The 20599-nt window shown below is 50.4% G+C and overlaps 1 protein-coding gene across 7 annotated transcripts in view; it reads right to left on the bottom strand.

Annotated features, from left to right (window-relative positions):
- ST3GAL1 (ST3 beta-galactoside alpha-2,3-sialyltransferase 1) overlaps window positions 1-20599 on the bottom strand; it is a 120119-nt gene that overhangs the window by 17211 nt on the left and 82309 nt on the right. For 3 of the 7 annotated variants that reach the window (XM_023223556.3, XM_023223562.3, XM_023223603.2), the window contains 2 exons: window positions 8893-9201; window positions 8337-8691 (listed from right to left, as the gene is read on the bottom strand). In XM_023223556.3, the coding sequence (XP_023079324.1) occupies window positions 8337-8642 (306 nt within the window). In that variant the 5' untranslated portion in view covers window positions 8643-8691; window positions 8893-9201. Of the gene's footprint in view, window positions 1-8336; window positions 9202-11272; window positions 11326-11669; window positions 11944-20599 lie in introns of all 7 variants that reach the window. The other 4 variants (XM_023223577.3, XM_023223572.3, XM_023223587.3 and 1 more) reach the window with 3 other exon arrangements.

The following is a 20599-nucleotide window of genomic DNA, read 5'->3' on the forward strand; positions in this document are numbered from 1 at the left end:
TGGAGCTCTGGCCACACTGTGTAGTGATGCGTGTTGGTGCCTCAGCCTTCCTCATCTGTCCCCATGCCACAGTGCTGTGTCATTTCACTGTGGGCGAGGTGGGATGCTCTGCGGCCAGAGAGGTAAGCAACACATCCCAGATACAACCAGGATTTGAACCCAGGCTGCTAGAAACCCACCTGCAGGTTTCTCCCACAACACAATCCTGACTCTGGCTCTTGGAATCTTAGCCTTTGGAAAGCCTGGACCTTGGTTTTTGGGGTAGGGGTGGTAAGCTGTGGGGCGGTTCCCATCAGCTACTCCAGGCCCCAGGGGTAAGGAGTGGCTGGGAGAGGAGGAAGTGACCAGCAGTGGCTTTGGCCACTATCCAGAAGATGACTGACCTGGGCATATGTAGGGAGATCCAGGGGCACCCAGTCCCCACTGCAATGGAAGGAATCAGATGTCCCAAGGGGAGGCATGCAAGCAGAACCAGATTGCTCTTCCAGTTAAACCCAGGCAGCCTCTCCTCTGGCTTAAGACCATTAAACACGTCATTGGGAAGCAGCACGATCTGTACCACACTTCACACCCACTGCTACAGTTATAAGTAAAAGTGCAAAACAAGTCGGTGAGAATGTGGATAAAATGGAACTCGTGCATTGCTGGTGGGGATGTAAAACCGTACAGCCGAGGTAAAAAACAGGTGGTCTTTCAAAAGGTAAAACAGAACAGCCATGTGGCCTACCAGCTCCACTCCTACGTATATACCCCCAGAAACTGAAAGCAGGGTCTCAAGCAGATATTGGTATACCCATGTTCAAAGCAGCATTATTCATAATAGATAAAAGGTGGGAGAAACCCAGTCTCCAGTGATGGATGAATAAACAAACATAAGATGTTCTAGACACATGACGGGATATTATTAGCTATAAAAAGAAAAAAGTTCAAAATAGTTACAACGTGGATGGACCCTGAAAATACTAGTATTATGATTAGCGAAAGAAGCCAGACACAGACAAAGACTATATGATTCCACTTATGTGAGGTACCTGGAGTAGTCAAATTCATAGAGACAGAGAGTGGCAGGGTGGCTGTCAGGTGCTGGGAGGAGGAGGAGGAGGTAAGGGGAAGTTACTGTTTAATGGGGACAGTTTTTGCTTGGGATGACACAAATCTGCTAGTTATGGTTATAGATAGTGGTGATGGTTACACACGCTGTGAATGTATTTAATGCCACTGAATTGTACACATACAAGTGGTTAAAATGATAAATATTATGAATACGTTGTCACACACACAAATGCGATATCCAGATAAAATGCCTGCTTCTGATGGAACTGCCCAGGGCGGCCCCACGATCCTGAATGTGCGGAAAACGTCCCCGGAGGCTTGCTAAGGCGCAGATCTGACTCAGGAGGTTTGAGCTGGCCCGGAAATCCTGCATTTCTAACAGACCCCTGGGCGATGCTGCTGCCAGGGCTGGTGGGGGGACCACACTCTGAGAGCCCCAGGGTACAGGACCACAGCCAGACTCCCCGCAGGAAACTCCACGGAGGTCTCCAGCCAGCAAGGAAGGGCTGCTGTGCCCCCCAGGCTTGTGAAGATGTGCCCAGGCCCACAGGATGGCCTTCCATCATGCCGCTACTTTGATTTGGGAGCCTGGCACCATGTATCCATCATGCAGTGACATTTACTGAGTGCCTACGGGGTGCCACAGAGGTCCGAGAAGCCAGGACTCAAGGTCGGCCGTGGATGTGTGTGGGGAGCATGTTGTATGCTTCACACAGCACCACATCATCTCGCTGGACTCTTACTGACTTACTTTAATGACTCATTTAAGAAATATTTATTTATTTATTTATTTATTTATTTATTTATTTATTTGAGATGGAGTCTCACTCTATCGCCCAGGCTGGAATGCAGTGGTGCTATTTCGGCTCACTGCAACCTCCCCCTCCTGGGTTCAAGGGATTCTCCTGCCTCAGCCTCCCAAGTAGCTGGGATTACAGGTGCATACCACTGTGCCTGGCTAATTTTTATATTTTCAGTAGAGACAGGGTTTCGCCATGTTGACCAGCCTGGTCTCGAACTCCTGACCTCAGGTGATCCACCCGCCTCCGCCTCCCAAAGTGCTGGGATTACAGGTGTGAGCAACCGCACCTGGCCAAAAAATAAAAATAAATTCATTTGAAAAGGAAACCTCTCATCTCTACCACAAGTAGAAAGCAAGAATTACCTGGCAGAAGTAAAATGGTAGTTGTACAATGCAATGAAAACAAAGCTACTGTATTCGGTCCCAGCTCTACCCTGCTGCCTGCCCAGGTAAACTATCCTTTCCCTTAGAACAAGGCTGACAAGCCCTGACAAGGTGCAAAGTAAGACACCAGGCCAAACTGAAGCCCCAGCACTGCAGAGACAGGTGGAAAGGAGGGACAGCAGGAATGACCTCCGGGCTCTGTGATGCGACTTTCTCTAATGCCCTGCCTCACCTAATGTCACAAGTCCCACACTTCAGAAATCTCGGATCCGTTCCAATCTTTCACTGGCAAAAGGGGAAACAGAGGCCCAGGCCCTGGAAAGGGCTCACCTGAGGCCATCTAGCGAGTGCAGGGCCAGGTAGAACTCAGATGGGAAACTGGCTCTTTCTCTAGATTATCATCCTAAGTCCTCCCCGTACCAGCTGAGATGGAGCGGCAGGTTACTCCATGTAGCGTCACTGTTTTGGGAAAGAAAGATTCTGGTTTTCTCTGCCTTTTGTCAGTGACAATAAAAGTATGACAGAGCTGGCTGGGCGCAGTGGCTCACGCCTGTAGTCCCAACACTTTGGAAGGCCAAGGTGGGCGGGTCACCTGAGGTCGGGAGTTTGAGACCGGCCTGACCAACATGGAGAAACCTGGTCTCTACTAAAACTACAAAATGAGTTGGGGGTGGTGGCGCATGCCTGTAATCCCAGCTACTCGGGAGACTGAGGCAGGAGAATTACTTGAACCTGGGAGGCAGAGGTTGTGGTGAGCCGAGATCGTGCCATTGCACTCCAGCCTGGGCAACAAGAGTGACACTCCATGTCAAAAAAAAAAAAAAGTATGACAGTGCTATTGATATGAACACAGGACAGAGTGTTTGGAAGTTCAGAGACACGCCCTCCCCAGCCTTCCTGACTAGTTTTCAAGTATATGTCTCCGTATACAATCAGTGCTCAATCAATGCCTGCCACCTGGTGGCCTGAGCGCCTTAGGGAAGCATGGGGCCTCGGGTCGGCTTCCCTGGAAGCAGAGGCTGAGGCACAGGTGCAGGTGTCCATGGTGGGTGCTATCTAGAAAGGGATGAGGAGTAAGGCAAGAGAAGGAAGGGGAGATCTCCATGGAGTCAAGCACTGCAGACTGGGGGCGAGGGTGGGCGAGGCGAGTGAGGAGTCAGGCAAGTGGGGTAAGAAAGTCCACTCATGCCCAGGGGCATGGCCCGAGAGCGGGCATCTCCTTGAAGCTGGAGCCCTGGGTGCCTCACTCACCCTGCACTCGGGCATGATCCCTGGGAACTCTGGAGTGTGTGCTGTGGCAGGGTTGGTCCTCTTTAGGCACGATGACCGGAAGTCGCCCCTATCCACAGGCCACACCCTGTCCCAAGAGCGTTCCCTTCCCACCCCCCTTCCTCCTTCTATGGCCAATGAACGATGCATCACCTTCTGAGAAGCCTCCCTTGGACCCTGGAAATATCAGTCTCTGGCCTTCCACATATGGCTGGCACCACCGGGGCCTCACCGCAGGCCTCGTTCCAATCCCCAGCTGCTGTTGGTTTCCCTGGCCCCTTTGGCATTCAAGCAGCAGACACAAGCATGCCAGGTAGTACAGGCTCAAGATATGTCCACTGAATAAGTGAATGACAGCCGCTAAAGCTAACACACATTCATTCATTCAGCTCATCACAACTGAGTCCCTACCACATCCTTGGTGCCGTGTGGACGGACAGGTTAGCGCAGGGACAGGCGGTGCTTAGAAAGGGCTCGTGCAGGACTCAGACGGCTCACCCTGGGTGGAAGCGTGTGTTCTACGGTTGCTCTATGCAGGGCCCTGTGCTGAGAACCTGATAGGCAGCTTCTCGCTGAGTTCCTATAATGGTTCTATGAGAAAGTGATCTTATAGACCCATTTTACAGGCGAGGAAACTGAAGCTTGCAGAGGTGAAGTGAGTTTCCCAGGACGAAGAGAGTTTGAATATCCTGGGTCTGACTCCAGACCACGTCCTTTAACTAGAAGGGGATCTGACTGTGCCCTTCGACAGTGGGTGACCTGGTAAGTGCAAAGTGAGGACAATGAAATACCTACACCCTCCTGGCGGTGGGGGTGGTAAGGGCGAGGCAGTGGTACCTGGATAGCTGGGCCCAGGACCTGGCCAGAGTTGGTGCTAGGTGCCGGGTGGACAGTATGATGGTATTTTGCATTTGGGCACTGAGCATGGATGTCTGGGATGGGAAGATGCCTTAGGAGGGCAGGGGGTGGAAACCAGGGAAGGATCGCACTCTTTCTGTCCCTTGAGAATGTTCCCTGCGTATCACAGAACGGTTTCCCAAGTTGGGAGCGAGTAGAGAAGGCAGAGTCAGAATTCAACATAGCTTGTCTCCGAATTGGACATGGGGACTGGAGAAGAAGGGATCCCTGTTCCTGGATGTCTGGGACAGAGACCCGAGGAGAGGGTCGCAGGGGTCAGTAGGTCCAGCCTGGGATGGTGGTGTAGTCTCTTCACTTGCAGGGCAGGGCACAGGGCTGATTTGTAAACTCAACTCAACTCAACTCAACTCAACTCAGCTCAGCTCAGCTCAGCTCAGCTCAGCTCAGCTCAACTCAACTCAACTCAACTCAACTAAAAGAGTGAGCCCCGGTGACTGCTCCTGTGTCCCTCCTCCTGCCAGGGCTGGGACGAGCTGGAATTGTGATGCCCACTTGACTGATGAGGACTATGAAGCTCAGGGCAGGACGGGAGCTTGGGACCTCACTTTCTCACCTAAGACTCTTTCAGCCCCCTCAACAGTATGGAAGGAAACCGCCCCCATGATTAATGATCTCCCACTGGGTCCCTCCCACAACATATGGGATTTGTGGGAGCTACAATTCAAGATGAGATTTGGGTGAGGACACAGCCAAACCATATCAGGACCCAAGTCCAGTTCTGTTCATGAACCGGTCCTGCCTGCAGGGGGCCTTTAAGCTGAGCAATGGTGCAGCCAGGAACTCCCCGGATGGCTTTGATATCAAATATTCCCTGCCTCTATCCCGATTCTTTATTCAACGCATGTAGTCTCTGTATTATCTGTGTACTTTTTAGAACCCCAAAGCTCTAATGCCCTGCTCCTTTCTGTTGATTTCCAGAGGATGAAGCCCCGTTCCTTCCAAGTGGCTACCCTGGAATCAGCCACCAGAGGCTAAACTTCAGAAAAAAACTGCAGAGAAGGGCTGTAGGTAGGGGAGGACATCTGGTAAACAGGGAACAACTAAGTGGAAATATATTCAGCCTTAATTAATACTGAAAACAAAACAAAACGTAAGTTCAGTATTACTTGCCCATTAAACCAACAAAAATAAATACAATTGTTAAAACTAATGATTGCAGGGTTGTAGAGAACCTGGTGAAATAGCTTATTCCTCCCATGTAACAAGAAGGAACCTGAGACTCACTGAGATAAAGAGCTTCTTCACAGTCACTCCTGATGGGACCTACAAAGTCTGGGACAAAACCCAGGAACCCTGATGCCAGGCCTCAGCTCCTAAGTCTACATTATAGCCTGTGTTCTTTGAAGACACACAGGTTATATCCAAAAGCTGATGTTTTTCCCTTATGCCTTTTTAATCCCCCTGGGCGACATCAGCCTAAGTTTTAGAAACCGCCCTTCCCAAGAAGAAAGATCGATACTGTCTTGGTAATGCTCTCTAATAACAGTTTTTAAGACGGTATTTCCAGAGGCTGGATTTGATGTTCTCTTTCGCAAAAGTCACCTAACTTTTCTGAGTTTCAGTTTCCTTACCTGTAAAATGAGGACAAAGGCCCCCAAGTTTTTCCTTTACTTGCCGATGTGTAAGGTCCCTTCCTATTTGGTTTATATCCAGGCTGTGTAGCACCTTGTTTGTCCCCAAAGGCCTTTGTAAACAGAATCCCATGGTGACACTGAGTATCACAGACTCCAGGCTCTGAAGAGGAAGTTTGGACTTAATGTGGTCCCAGCAACGCTGCTACAGGGGGAATCAGATCCAGAGAGGAGACGGGATGTATGTGAAGCCACCTCTGCCATCAATGTGTCATTTTCCCAACCCTGCTGGTTCTCAAGGGTGGGCAATTTTGTGCATGCATATGCACCCCCACCCCACACACACCCCACCTGGGACACCTGGCAATGTCTGGAGACTTCTGGCTATCACAACTTGGGGATGGGGCACTCCTAGCATTTAGCAGGTAGAGGCCAGGGATGCTGCTAAACATCCTGCAATGCACGGGGCAGCCCTTGTGGCTAAGGCTGATCCAGCCCCACAAGTCCATAGCGCCGAGGCTGAGAGCAGACCTTAATCCTTACCATGCCTGGCTCACTACCTCCTTCCCTAGACCCTTGGATCTTTGAAAGGAAAAGACCCTACCTGCCTGGTTCCCTGTCACCTCCCCAGAGCCCACCCCAGGACCTGCACGCAGTGGTGCTCAACACAGATCAGCAAACCAGGACTCAGCCAGGTCTTCAGAAGCATAGCCCAGGACCTTCGACCCTTCTAAGTCTCACGCATGTTTTCTGTTCATTTCAAATAGACCTTCCTCCAGAATCTACCTGGATAACCTCTCTGAATCCTTCATGATGAGCCTGGCCATCACCTCCTGTGGGAAGCCTTCTGTGATAACCCCAGGCTTCAAGGGGAGTTGGACCTGGAGACCACAGCTCCTGCGCCCGCTTCCTGCGCAGCACCTATCATCCTGGCTCGAGTTTGTCTGTTTTCCCTTCTCTCCCCATCACTCCTACAACCCAAGAAAGGAAAGAATCTACCTTTTCCATCTCCATGTAGTGATGCTTGGCATATAGTAGGTGCTCAATAAATAAGACATGAACACATATATCTTGCTCTTCTTCAATCTATTTTGCATTTAACAATGGGAATGACCTTTCAAATGACACGATCAGTTCATGAAACTCCCTGATAAAAATTCTACAGTGACTTCCTGTTGCACTTACAAGAAATCCCAGAGTCCTCTCCTGGCTCTCGCCAACTCTCAGGCCTCTTCTCACTGCACCTCGCAAATTCACAGTCCCCCAGCCATGCAGAGCTCCTCCACTCCCCAATACATCCAGCAGAGGCCACCCTGAGGCTCCTGCACCCGCTGTCCCAGACATCTGCAGTGCATGGTCCTGCTCTTCTCATGGCTGCTGCCTTCTCTGCCTGTGGGTCTCAACTTGAGTCCTGCTGTCTCAGAGACCTCCCTGGTGACCCCATTTACAGAAGGCCCCTCTAAGTTTCTATGATAAACCTCATTTGCTCTCTCTTCAAAGCACTGCTCTGTGAGCCTACCTTGTTTATTTCTTATCTTCCCCTCCCAGTCAGAATAAAATTCCATGAGAATAAGGATCTCTCTCTCTTTTTGCATTTCAATAGCTGTAGTGGGTGAAACAGTGGCTCCCAAAGAGATATGTTCAAGTGCGAGTCACTGGAACCTGTGAGCATGACATTTGGAGAAAGGGCCTCTGCGGGTGAAATTGTTGAGGATCTCTGCATGAGATCATCCTGGATTAGGGTGCGCCCTAAACCTGATGACAGGTGTCCTCATAGGAAAAGGAGAGGGACATGTGAGATATAAGGGGACACAGGGAGGAAGGCCCTACGGAAGTGGAGGCAGAGGCTGGACTGTTGCAGCTCTGAGCCCAGGAACACTCAGCACTGCCAGCAGCTGGCAGGAGCCAGGAGCGGGCCTGGGGCGGCTTCCCCCTCAGAGTCTCCAGGAGGAGCCAAACCTGCCCATAATTTGATTTCAGACTTCTGGCCTCCAGAGCTGCGAGAGGATGTACTTCTGGTATTTTGAGCCACGAAGCATGCAGAAATTTGCTATGGCAGCCACAGGAAACTAAAGCCGTGCTTCCTGCTCTTAGATATAACAGATCCTCAATAAATAGTGTTGGACAATAATCTGAATCCTACTAACTGCCTCGCAGGGCCCCAGGTGTACATGGGGACTGAGCATTTAACTCTGGGAGCACCTCACTCTCATTACCAGACCTCTACCCTCAGCCCAGACCCCCACTCTCAGCCCAGGCCCCCTACCCTCATCCAGATCCCCACTCTCAGTCCACACCCCAACTCTCAGCCCAGACCCCACTCTCAGGCAGCATCTCACCAGCCACCATCGGTAGGTGTCGTCCTCCAAGAGCGCATTCTGGGCGGTCAGCAGCGGCTGCACAGTCTGGTTGAACCTCTCATCGAACCAGACCGAGAGCTTGTGCTGCCCGATGCAGTGGGTGCAGGTGCAGGGCCTGTGCTTGATCAGCCTCTTCAGGTTCTCGGAGAGCTCCAGGACCATCTGCTTGGGGAACCAGGTGGTGGCCACCATGGTGTGGGAGTAGTTCAGGAAGAAGGAGGTGAGGAAGATGAAGAGCACGAGGAAGGTGAGCACCTTCAGGGTCCTCTTCCGCAGGGTCACCATCTTCGCAGTCCTGATGGCGGCCTCCCACGATGGGTAGCAGAACTCCCTCCTAAGAGAGGAGAAAAACGGAAGAAAAATCCCAGAGGTGGAGGCTCAGTCAGAAGGGATGGCGGGAATTCCAAGGGAGGACACAAGGGCCGCTAAGCTTGACTTCACTCCCGCTGGGGGATGACCCCCCAGTGTCCCAGACACTGCTGTGTGGTAGACCAAGGCCATTCGTGACATGTTGGCTTTGCTTGCATATATTTACCTTTTCAGAAAATAAAGTAGCCTATTTTTCTGCGACAATGTCTCCTGATCAAGCTTTAACCAATGATTTCCTTTCCCATCCAAACAAGATAAGGGGTCATTAATGGCTGCGACAGTCCAGGGTCCCTCAGGAGCAAGGACCTCGAAGGAAGGGTCTTTGTACAGCGGGGAGGGATGCTGTCTCTGCGTGTCCTCCTCCAACTGTATTTTCTGATGATCCTTAATTAGGGCCTTTTCTTTCTCATGCTGTCGCCAGAGACACGGTGGGTTCGCAACCAGCTTGATGAAGGCACAGAAGGTTGTCTGTCATCTGCAAAGAAAAGGAGGAAGAAAACAGAGTGAGATTCTGTGATCCTGCTATAAAAAATGTTTCTCTCCACATCTCCACCAGGATGCATTCTGTGGTCTTCCTTCTGGTGTCATGCCAACCTGGCAGGTGGCTCCAGATGGTTTATCTACCTTTGTGAGCCTCAGTGCGTAGATACAATGGATGTTATCATCTCTTTGCAAGGTTACTATGGGATGCAGAAAGTGTCCCCTCCATGCTTCCAACAACAAGAACCTAGCACATTGACACACTCAACAAACATTTGTAAAAGAGCTCATGATGCATGTAGGTACAATATATACAGGGATTGTTAAATGCATGTTACTTGCTTTCTCTCTGCTTCATTCTCTTCCAGATTTTGGATTTCAGCAACAAGCACAACAACAATGGTATGCTTAGAGAGTGACTCAGGGTTCCTTTTCCCCAGGCATTCAAGCCCTGCCAACTGGCCTTAGTTCCATAGAAGGGGCTTTAGACGGTCCAAGTTCAAGTTCTGATTTCCCATCTGTGGAGCCTTGGGAAAGTTACTCAACCTTCCTGACCTTCAGTTTCTTCTTCTGTAAAGTGGGATACTAACACCCCTACTTATAGAATGGTTATGAAGATAAGATAAAATGATGTATGCTGGGCTTCTGGTATCTATTAGGCCATTGCTGAACTTTAATTTTCCTTCTTCAGTCGGGCGCGGTGGCTCACGCCTGTAGTCCCAGCACTCTGGGAGGCCGAGGCAGGCGGATCAGAGGTCAGGAGATCGAGACCATCCTGGCTATCACGGTGAAACACCATCCCTACTCAAAAAAATACAAAAATTATCCGGGCACAGTGGCGAGCACCTGTAGTCCCAGCTACTCGGGAGGCTGAGGCAGGAGAATCCCTTGAACCTGGGAGGCAGAGCTCGCAGTGAGCCGAGATTGCACCACTGCACTCCAGCCTGGGCAACAGTGCAAGACTCCATCTCAAAAAAAAAAAAAATTCCTTCTTCAAAACATGAATGAATCAATATTCTTTGATGATCCACTAAAAGCTGAGAGAATGAGATATTCATGCATACGTATCTCTTCAGATAATCCTCGGAATATACTGCCAGCTAGATACTAGTTTCCCTTTTTGTCTTGAAGAAACTCTCAGAGTTTCTCAGAAGAAACTGAGACTCTCCCTAAGGAGAGTGTCTCAGAAGAAACTGAGACGCAAAGAGGTTAGATGACTTGCCTAAGGAAAGGAAGGAGCAGGATCTGAGTCCAAATCCACAGTCCTCTGATTCCTTGCATCTGGAGGGGTTAGGGTTAGGGTTACTATGGTCCCCTCTTACGGGACCAAGAACAGGGGGTTAGAGGGCTCTACCCTGGAGCAGACACCTGTCTTGTTAACTGTTCTTCAGATTACTACAGCTGGAGGGATATAGAGCAAGGGGGGAATATTCTTTTGAAGAAAGCAAACGGGTACCTCTCAAATGCCCATCAGAGACCCCCCTGGCTCTCACTGACACCTTGGGATTTCTGTATGATACAACTGCGGTTACACCTCTGCCCTGGAGCATGGTCTTTTCGGTCTTTGCTTGGAATGCTGAAGAATGGAAGGAATCTGATCAATTCCTCCCCATCCTCAAGGTGTAGATCGTCAATAAGCAGGGTATTTTTTTTTTCCAGGAAAATTAGAGTTGAAAGGAGATTGATCACCTTTTGGTAGAAAGGGGGGCAGCTCAAAAACCATATTAAATCCACAGTGCCTTTCTGGAGACATCCAGGGCCCAAGATACATAGGGTGCAACCCTCTACAGCTTCCAGAAGTAGAAGGCCAAGGTATGGAGGATAAGGTCTGAGCTCTGCAGCTCAGCTGGCAATGTCATTTTTATCCGGCCCCTGCTCCAATTTTCACTTTTCACGACAACCTAGATTTTGTTCATAACCTAGTGGTGTCCTCAGGTGTCCCATCCAATTCTCTCCCCACCTGCCCCCATCAAGGGGCAGTTCTGTAATTTGAGTAAGAATAACTTCTGCATCATCACAGGTAGGCTCACAATTCACTTGACTGGCAGAGGGTTCCCACCTCTTACCCCAGTAATTGATCCAGGGATGGGCATATGCCTTAATTCATCCAGTCCAGCTTCTGTAGGGAGGGAAGAAACTCTTTTGCTCTGGTTGGCTTGTTGTTGACATGTGGAACATCCTGCTGGCTATTGTGCTAGCTTGTGTAGAAGAGACTAGAGCTGAACAACCTGAACAAATGGTGCTAAATCCTTGATCCTGCTCAACCTGCAGCCCCGCCCTCATCTTGACTTTTCAGATACATGAAGGAATGCGCCCCCTTTATGGAATAAAGTAGATTATTTGTAACGTCAAGCAACATGACTGACCCACAGGTCACAGTTGCTCCTACCTCTGTGCCCCTGCTCCAGCCTGTTCCCACTGTCCAGAAAACCACCCCCACCCTGCGTGGCCAATGGTTCTTACTTATTCTCTAGGGCTCAGCTGGTGCTGACTCCTGGAGGAAGCCCTGCCCACTCCTGGAGTGAGTTAGGGGCCTCTCCTGGCTCCCCAAGGTCCTGGCTGCACTCTGTCTGCACTCTTCACACATACGTCTCCTCCCTGGACGGGCAGCAACGTGAGGATGGAAACTCAGCCTCACTATGGCAGTGACCCTGTCACCCGTGCACACACTCAATGCTCAGTGGAGGCTTGGAAATGAATGGAGGGAAACAAAACAGCCAACAGTCCAGAGGGAGATCTGAGAAAGAAAGCACAGATTCCGAGTCAGATTTCCATTCTCAGCAGCCTGTCCCACTCTACCCACTGTGTGACCATGAACAAGTCACCTAACCCTTCTGAACCATCCTTTCAATGGGAAAAAGGGATTGATAACACAAATTCTGCTCATTCTCGGGGTTGTCAGCCCATCAAGGTTGCCCATTCATCTCATTCATTGACTGCATATTTGCTGGTCCTTGCATTCTCCAGGCCCTGGACAAGGTGGCTGGGGTACATCGTAAAAGGATCTAAGGTAGGGGCCTCTCAGGCATCAATAGGGCCCCAGATCCTTTGGAACAAAGGAGGCCAGTATGCCTGGATCAGACACAGGCTGGAGGAGAGGAGTGGGTGGGGGGTGAAAGGGAATCTGGGCATGCAGCTGGGGTGACAGTGTGTTGGGCCAGAGAAGCCACAGTCAAGACTAAGTTTTCTCTGGGTTAGCGGGTTTCTCTGGAAACCCGCTGGTGGGGCTGAGCAGAGGAATGCCATGGTCTTATTACATTAGCCTTTACAATGAACAGGGCCTAAGACACCCTTGCCCTTAGTGTTTCTGCACCCGTAATGCCAGGGCAGAGATGAGTTCCCTGAAATAGATGACTGTTGAACCGTGTTGCTCAAACAAGGCTAGGGATGAGAGGTTGTGTTTCCTACAACGCCCTGCCTCTGCATGACAGATATTAATGCTCTAGGCTTCTGCTAGGGGTTGGGTGAGAGGCAGGGCAGAGAGCAAGGTTGTGCTGCACAGGCTGTGGGACTGTGACAGCCTCCTCTCCTCTGGGGCATCCTGCAGCCACACCTCCAAGGCCAGGGCACTCCCCATAACCATCAGAGGCTTCTGAGCTGGTATCATTTAGCGCTTTCCAAAGCCCTGGATAAAACTGCAATGGAAAAGCAAGAACGCCGCTCCACCCCTTCCCTGGCTGCAGGGAAGAAACAGGACTGCACGTCTTCTCTGTGCTCTAGCAAGTGTGGGGCAGCCGGCAGGCATGGGGGAATGCAGCCCTGGCTCCCAGAAATGAAACCTGAGTCAAGACGCCACAGACCAAAGATCTCTGCATGCCAAGTGTGTGGTGAGGGAGGCCTGGCCTCCCAGAACAAGGAGGAAGAAGAGAGGGAGCGGGGAAGGATGGGGAAGGAGGGAAGCTGGCTTCCTGTCCTCTGCCAAAGGGCAGTCATTTCCCAGCCACATGCTCAATACGAGGAGGCATGAAGCACCTGCACACAACAGAGCTTAGTGGGGTCACCAGCACAAGACTGACAAATGTCAGCACACTTCTGAGGACTGGAAAGTAAGAATTTCCATACGGAGAGTACCTAATGAAATAAACTCCTCTGGCAATAGGGAGTTGAGGGGCAATGACCAGAGACTGAGAGAACTGTGTGGAACTCCTGCAAACACGGATGAATGAACCGCATGGGGTTTTGAACCTGTAGTAAATACCCACTGAACAGAATGGTAGTAAATACCCATCACAGGCTGGGATGACCTCCCAGCCCTTCACACAGCCCCTGGCACTATGGTTATCAGAGAACAGGTGTGCCTGAGTGAACTGTGCAGGCTGTTGGCAAAGTTGACACTTTCAGTACAGAGTGGCCACAACTTTCCCCATGTGATCCCCAAGCCACCTACCCACGGGAGAGGTGGGTAACCCTTAGGCTTGTCTCTCTGAAACCGAGAGAAGGCAAGTGACTTATCCAAGGTCACACAGCAAAATGGTGGCAAAGCCAGACTCCTGCCTTCTCCTGTGGCTTTCTATGTAGCCATGGCTCATCGTTCAATTCCATCAATACCTGCTCTTATCTGCTCTATCTCCCCCATTCCCTTTCTGATAACTTCTTTGGACTTGGTTTACTGTCATCCCTCCAGCCTCTTATGTTGGATACTACCTTGTTTACCTTCCCTTCTTGCTGTGCCTACTCTATTTGAATTATGTGTTCAGTTCTTCATTTCAGTGGTGTCTTTTAGTTCTGGACTTTCTACCTAATTTTTTGACAGGTTCTACTTTGCTGGTGAATTTCTCTATCTTGTCATCTATCTTTGTGCAATTATTCACCACAGCCATCTTAAAGCCCACATTGGATATCCTGTGATACTTGGATAACGTGGGTCTATTTCTATTGTCTATTTTCTCGGTTGCTCTGTCTTTTTTTGGTTATTTGGTTCTGTCCTTGGCAGGCCTGGTTGCTGTTTGTATTGTGTATGACAAAAATGCAGAGGCTGTGGATGAGGCTGTCCTCCTTCAGAGAGGACTGGTTGTCTCCTGACCAGCAGGTACAGAAGGGGCACATTACTCTGTTTTAACTGCAGCTGTGTTTCACTTTTCATGAAGACTGGTCTAGTTCTGGTTTACTCTTACCCCTGGGGCATAGCCATTCTCAACAGGTAAACTGAGATGCTTATCAGGGTGACTCTTCCTTACAGGCTCCTATCTCCAATTTCTGTCTCCTCTGTACTATGGGATCACCATAAGCTTAGCTTAACTTTTTAGCCTTTCTTTTTTTTTATTGTTGTTGTTGTTGCTGTGTTTTTGGTTTTGAGATAGAGTCTCACTCTGTTGCCCAGGCTGGAGTGCAGTGTTGTGATCTTGGCTCACTATAACCTCCACCTCCTGGGTTCCAGTGATTCTCCTGCCTCAGCCTCCTAAGTAGCTGGGACTATAGGCACACGCCACTGTGCCTGGCTAATTTTTGTATTTTTTAGTAGAGGCGAGGTTTCTCCATGTTGGTCAGGCTGGTCTTGAACTCTCGACCTCAGGTGATCCAGCCACTTCGGCCTCCCAAAGTGCTGGGATTATAGGCCTGAGCCATCACGGCCAGCCTTTTCCGCTTGTCATCTGCTGTTTTCTGCTTGGTTTCTTAGACTCTGGACCCATGAAACTTAAGTGCTGGCAAATGCCTTGAAAGGAAAATTTTAAAAGGCACAGAGCACACGTTCTTTTCTTTGTGGTTCTTTTTGCTCTAGGTTCTTGGTTGCCTGGGTTTTGGTTGACTTAGTAGTCCTGAACTCACTGACTCCCTCTACCTACCTGCCTATCTCTGTTTTGTTTCCCCACCTTGCGAGACTGCCAAACACTCTGAACTGTTGCTCTTTGCTCGTCCTCTGAACCCTCTGCAAAAATCAGCACACACCTTGAGCAGGAAAGGGGCAGGGAATACTGGCTTTCCCCCAACTTATTTCCTTTCTCTTGGGGGTCTTCGCACCTCAAGTCCTGGCTGCTTTAGTTGTTCTCTAATGCCTTCAAAGAGCTGGATTTCAAGTTTTTCCAGCTTTTATAGTTCTCAGTGGGAGAAAAGATCTGGTACAAGCTTCTTCCATTGCCCAAAGTAGAAGTCACAGCATCTTTCCTTTGCCTTTCCATGTTCCTGTTCTTGGAGTGGTTGCCTGTATGTGTCAGGGGCTTGGCAAATTCAGAGAAGAGGGTGGGGCCAGAGAGGCCTCAGAGGTGCCGAGGCAAACCTCCTCACACCAGCCAAGTTCACAGATGGTGGGAGGAAGAGGCAGATTTGCAGGCTGGAAAGTTGCAACTGCAGCCGTGGCAGCCACCACCTCCTTGCCCCACCCAAGGGGCCCCACTGCATCTGCTTTCACTTTATGTCAGAACATCCTGCTCCCAGGCCAGCTCTGCACAGACAGCAAGGATGACTTCCAGTGCAACACATCCGGGGACTTCCCACTATTGAAAAACAGATCCTCCCATGGGCTTTGGGATCCTGGCTGGCTGGCTTCATGTATGGGCACAGGGTGGGACCAAGTAAGACCTGACCAGTAAATCTTGGTTACTTAAAGGCTCTCAGACCTTCCAGTAAGAAGAATGACTCCTTTCTGAACTGCTCTCTGGCCCCGGCCTGGTCACTGGATGCTTGGAACCCATTTATTCTGGTTTTGTGAAGAATTTCCTAGTGGATCATGGCCAACAGTTGTCTGAACAACAAAAACAACAACAACAAAGGCACAGACAGACCTGCATTCAAATCCTGACTCTTCCTGGTCCTGGATGTGTGTTCATGGGCAAGGCACTTGCCCTCTCTGATCCTCAATTCCTGAATCTACAAAAAAGGATTAAAAATGCTCACACAGGCCAGGCATGGTGGCTCACGCCTGTAATCCCAGCACTTTGGGAGGCCGAGGTGGGTGGATCACCTGAGGTCAGGAGTTCGAGACCAGCCTGGCCAACATGGTGAAACCCTGTGTCTACTAAAAATACAAAAATTAGCCGGGTGCCTATAATCCCAACTACTTGGGAGGCTGAGGCAGGACAATCACTTGAACCTGAGAAGTGGAGGTTGCAGTGAGCCCAGATCGCACCACTGCACTCCAGCCTGGCCGACAAAGTGAGACTCCGTCTCAAAAAAACAAACAAACAAAAATGCTCACACGAAGGGTTGCTGTGGGATAAAAGGCCTTGCACAAAAGTGACCAGCTCAGTTCCTGCCACAGCGCAGATGACCACAAAGGTCAATTCTGTCTCTCCCCACTAAGCTTCAAGGTCCTCATTTGTAAACAAAAAGGAAAAAGTCCAGCAGAACCCTTGGCCCGTCCCACTGGCAGGGTTATTTAAAAGACCAAATGAAATCAGGCATCAAATCATGCAAACCAATGGTATTACACAAATGATGATTCTCGCTGAATTCATTATTTGTGTGAATTCCTTGATGTGCTGAACAGCTAAGTCTTCATGCTTTCTACTCCTGTGGCCAAGACCTCCCAGGACCTGCAGGAAGGAGCTCCTAACATACTGGGGGAAAGGTCAGGCTTCCCAGGGGCTCCCAGACCCAGAGGACTCTGCAAAAGCCATGCCTCAGGTCAGGAGGCAGCTGTCCCAGAGCCTTATGTACAGAGTCCGGCCCACCTGAGTTTGCAACCAGCTTTGACCTTCCCCAGGAAAAGGTTCCTCCAAGTTGCTCCGATATCTCCAATTTTCCACTCTCCAATCAGTCTTTTTTCCCACATGCTTGGAAACGCAGATGCATTGTCTTCTAAAGTATCCACGATTTACACATCCGCAGGAAAGCCTGGCCACCCTCACAGCCTCCGACTGCCAGTCTTGAACTGGGGGTCATCTCATTTTTTTTGCATTGTTTATTATAGTTTGCCACAACAGTCACAGCTGCCATCCATTTGACCCTTTCAGCAGCCCCATTCACTGGGTGGTGAACAGAATACGGGTATTGGGGGGTCAGCCAGATCTGGGTTTGAATCCTGAATCTCCGACCTCCTAGCTGAGAGGTCTCATCTACCTCATCGGGCTCAGGGCCTGCGCCAGCAAGATGGGGGAAAATCACATCTCTTCAAAGGGACACATGAGGATTAAGTACATAAATGCTTCACATTTAACAGATGCTCAATACATGGGAGTTACCTTCACTGTCAGCTTGCAGACCAGGAAACTGAGGCTGAGAGAGGGCAGGCACCTGGATTGAGTTAAAACAACCAGATGGCAGAGCCAACTTGGACCAGGTCTTTTGTATCTTTGGGATTAATGTCTAAACGTTTCTTTCCTCCCTCCTTCCTTCCCTCCTTTCCTACATACTCTGTGCTCAGCATGGGTCCCCAGGAAGAAGGGGCAGTCCCTGGAAGCTGAGTGTGTGCAACTTCCATATGGAACTCTCCCAGTGCAGTCCCTTGTGCCCCTGTGTTATTACAAGGGGGTGTGTCTGACCTCCACTTTAATCCCTCATTCAGAGAATCCGCCTAATAAGAAACCTGGGCCAAGTGAGTCAGAGCTAGAGGCGCCTGGTTAGAAGCCTTGCTGGCCTTTAGCAAGCCCACTCCTGCCCCAGGATTCCTGCCACCTGTCCATCCCCTTGCAGCTAAGGGGTACTCCTGGCCTGATACCGCTGACCCTGGGTGATGAGGCCTTCTCTTTGCTGATATCCTTAACCCTCCCTGCTCCCTGGGTATCACACACAGGGAATCATGATGGGAGACTGTTCAGAAACATTTAAGAACTCAGCAAACTTGTAGCTATCATCAACAAATAAGGCTAGAAACTAGAGTGGTATCTGCAATCCACACGGCTCAAATACCCTATTGAGAGTTGCATCAATCCTGCCTGCATTTGAGGGTTCTCAGAGCACCCTGTTTCTTGTTGCAGCAGGGGTTCCCTATGCTGGCCACTGTCTACAGGAGTGAGGGCTTGTTCCCACCCGCTGTGTGCTTCCCCTGACTGCAGGGGCTGGAAGCCTGGGAACTACATTTTCCAACATCGCTGTCCACAGTGCTCTGGAAATGGTTGAGATCTGAGCAGTGATAGTTGGGACGGCAGGTGGGTGAGGCAAGAGCCTTCCTCCCTCCAGCAGTGGTAGAAGCTGCTGTGTGGCTGCCCCAGAATCTGGACTCCAGAACCTGCCTTCTTCCACTTCCAGGCACTGGGGCAGGTGTGGATTCTGTCCTGACTTCCTGAAGCTTCATGGCCTGTGGGCCTCAACCTGAAGCATTGCAGCCCAAACCCTGGAGGGCCCCCATTCTCACTGCCCTTCTCAGAACTTTATAAGCACCTGGATCTCTGAATCAAATCCTTACGCTTCAAGCTGCTGCCTCACTGCATTCCACAGATGCGGAAAGCGGAGCTCAGAAACGGGAAGGCACTTTTCCAAGGATACAAGGGAAAAGTGCACCAGGGCTAAAGAAAACCAGATGCCCAAGTCCCAAGACACGCTTGACTCCTTAGACAGAACCTGCTGTATTCTACAGGGTGGCTGCCCTGGAGTGGGTGTTCTTCCCATTCCCAGGGGCAGGATCTTAGGAGGTGCCATGGGCTGCAAGTGAAAAGAGAGAGAGGGTGGAGCTTTGGGGAGGAGAGAAGGTCGGGAGTTGGTTTGGCTGTTGCCACAAGGGGTCGAGGTCTGTTTGCAGTGACCCCCAGGAAGTTACATGGGCTGCTGAGCTTCAAGTTCCTCATCCATAAAGCGGGGGTTAGAAACCATCCCTACTTGAGGTGACTGCATACAGCAGTAATGTGTCAACACTGAGGACACCTATCATCACCTTTGTCTTTTCTACACCCTGTTCTAAGCACAATATGGGTGCACATTGGCTGGGCCCACAACAAGCTCCCAATGAGGGTACTGGGTATTATCTCCAGCTTTCAGAGCTGGGACAGAGGCCTGCAGTGGTCAAGCCACCTACCCAAGGCCCTCGGCCGGTAGGTGTAAAGTCAAGATTATGGCCAGTGCAGAACCCCAACTTCACACCTGCTGGTATGAAGTGGATGGTGCCAGGCTGAGGTCTGCCCCTGCCCTGGGCCTCCTTGGTGTCTGAGCTGTGGAAGAGGGCCCGGCCTATCCCCACTCCATGGTGGCAGTGTGAGCACTGGGCAGGCTTTGCGTGTGGCGCAGCTCAGGGCCTGGCAGGGGCAAGCGTGAGCCTTCCTTTCCCTTGTTTTGTTTTCTCCTTGCAGCTCAGCTCCACCCGCTGAGTCACCCCTGAAGCTGGCAGCTGTGCTCTCATGGCTGAGCCAGGCCTGGACCCACTGGATGCCGCTCTCCTCCCCCGGGTCAGGAAGGATCAGCCGTGAGGGAAGCCAGACCCATTTCCCTCCAGAAAACATCATCCAAGAGAAACAGGACCACAGTGAGGTGAGGTTTGAGAGGAGGCCCTGGCCACTGCAAGGTAAACAGGTGATGACAAGCTCCCTGTCAATGGCAGGACTGGGGTAGACATTCCTCTCCTTCTATCGATTAAAAAATTCAGTCTCAAATGAAGCCAGCCAGCAACTGTGCTGCCCTGAGGCTCCCTGCGCCTCCCAGGAGAGGAGGGAACACCCACCCCAAGCCCCTGGGGACAGCGGCCACGGAGGACGGAGCACAGCGTGACTGGGGCCACCTCAGGAGCCAAGGCCAGTCAGCTCCTCATCTGTAAAATGCGACAATGATCCCAGCCCCTGCTCACCTAGACTCAGCTAATTGAACAAATTAATGAATGTTGGTTAGTCCTGAGAGTCACTGTCTTTCTTTCTCTCTTTTTTTCTTTTTTTTCTTTTTTTGAGATGGAGTCTCGTTCTGTTGCCCAGACTGGAGTCCAGTGGCATGATCTCGGCTCACCATAACCTCTGCCTCCCGGGTTCAAGCGATTCTCCTGCCTCGCCCTCCCGCGTAGCTGAAACTACAGATGTGCACCACCGTGCCTGGCTCATTTTTGTATTTTCAGTAGAGACGTGGTTTCACTATGTTGGCCAGGCTGGTCTCGAACTCCTGACCTCGTGATCTGCCCACCTCTGCCTCCCAAAGTGCTGGGATTACAGGTGTGAGCCACCGCGCCGTACAATCATGTTACTAATAATCTTGAATATTTAACACACATTGGAATCAATACTATTGGTGTGTGTGTGTGTGTATATATATATATATATATACACACACATACATATATTGCTTAGAACAATTCCCAACCATCACAAAAGAATATTCAACATTAATATATATATTAGGAAAATGTCACCTACCCGGGATCATCATTCCTCTGAGAAATTCAGAACTGCATGTGTGTGTGTGTGGATAGTGGCTGGCGGGGTTGAAAATGAAGAAGAAATGGCATGTGTGAGTTTCACACCTACTACATGCAGACACTTGACATACAGCATCTGACTTTGTCTTGGCAACATCTCTGACCTGGACACTGCCAAGCCCCTTTGTGG

Source organism: Piliocolobus tephrosceles, chromosome 7, assembly GCF_002776525.5.
Source record: "Piliocolobus tephrosceles isolate RC106 chromosome 7, ASM277652v3, whole genome shotgun sequence".
NCBI classification, from domain to species: domain Eukaryota; kingdom Metazoa; phylum Chordata; class Mammalia; order Primates; family Cercopithecidae; genus Piliocolobus; species Piliocolobus tephrosceles.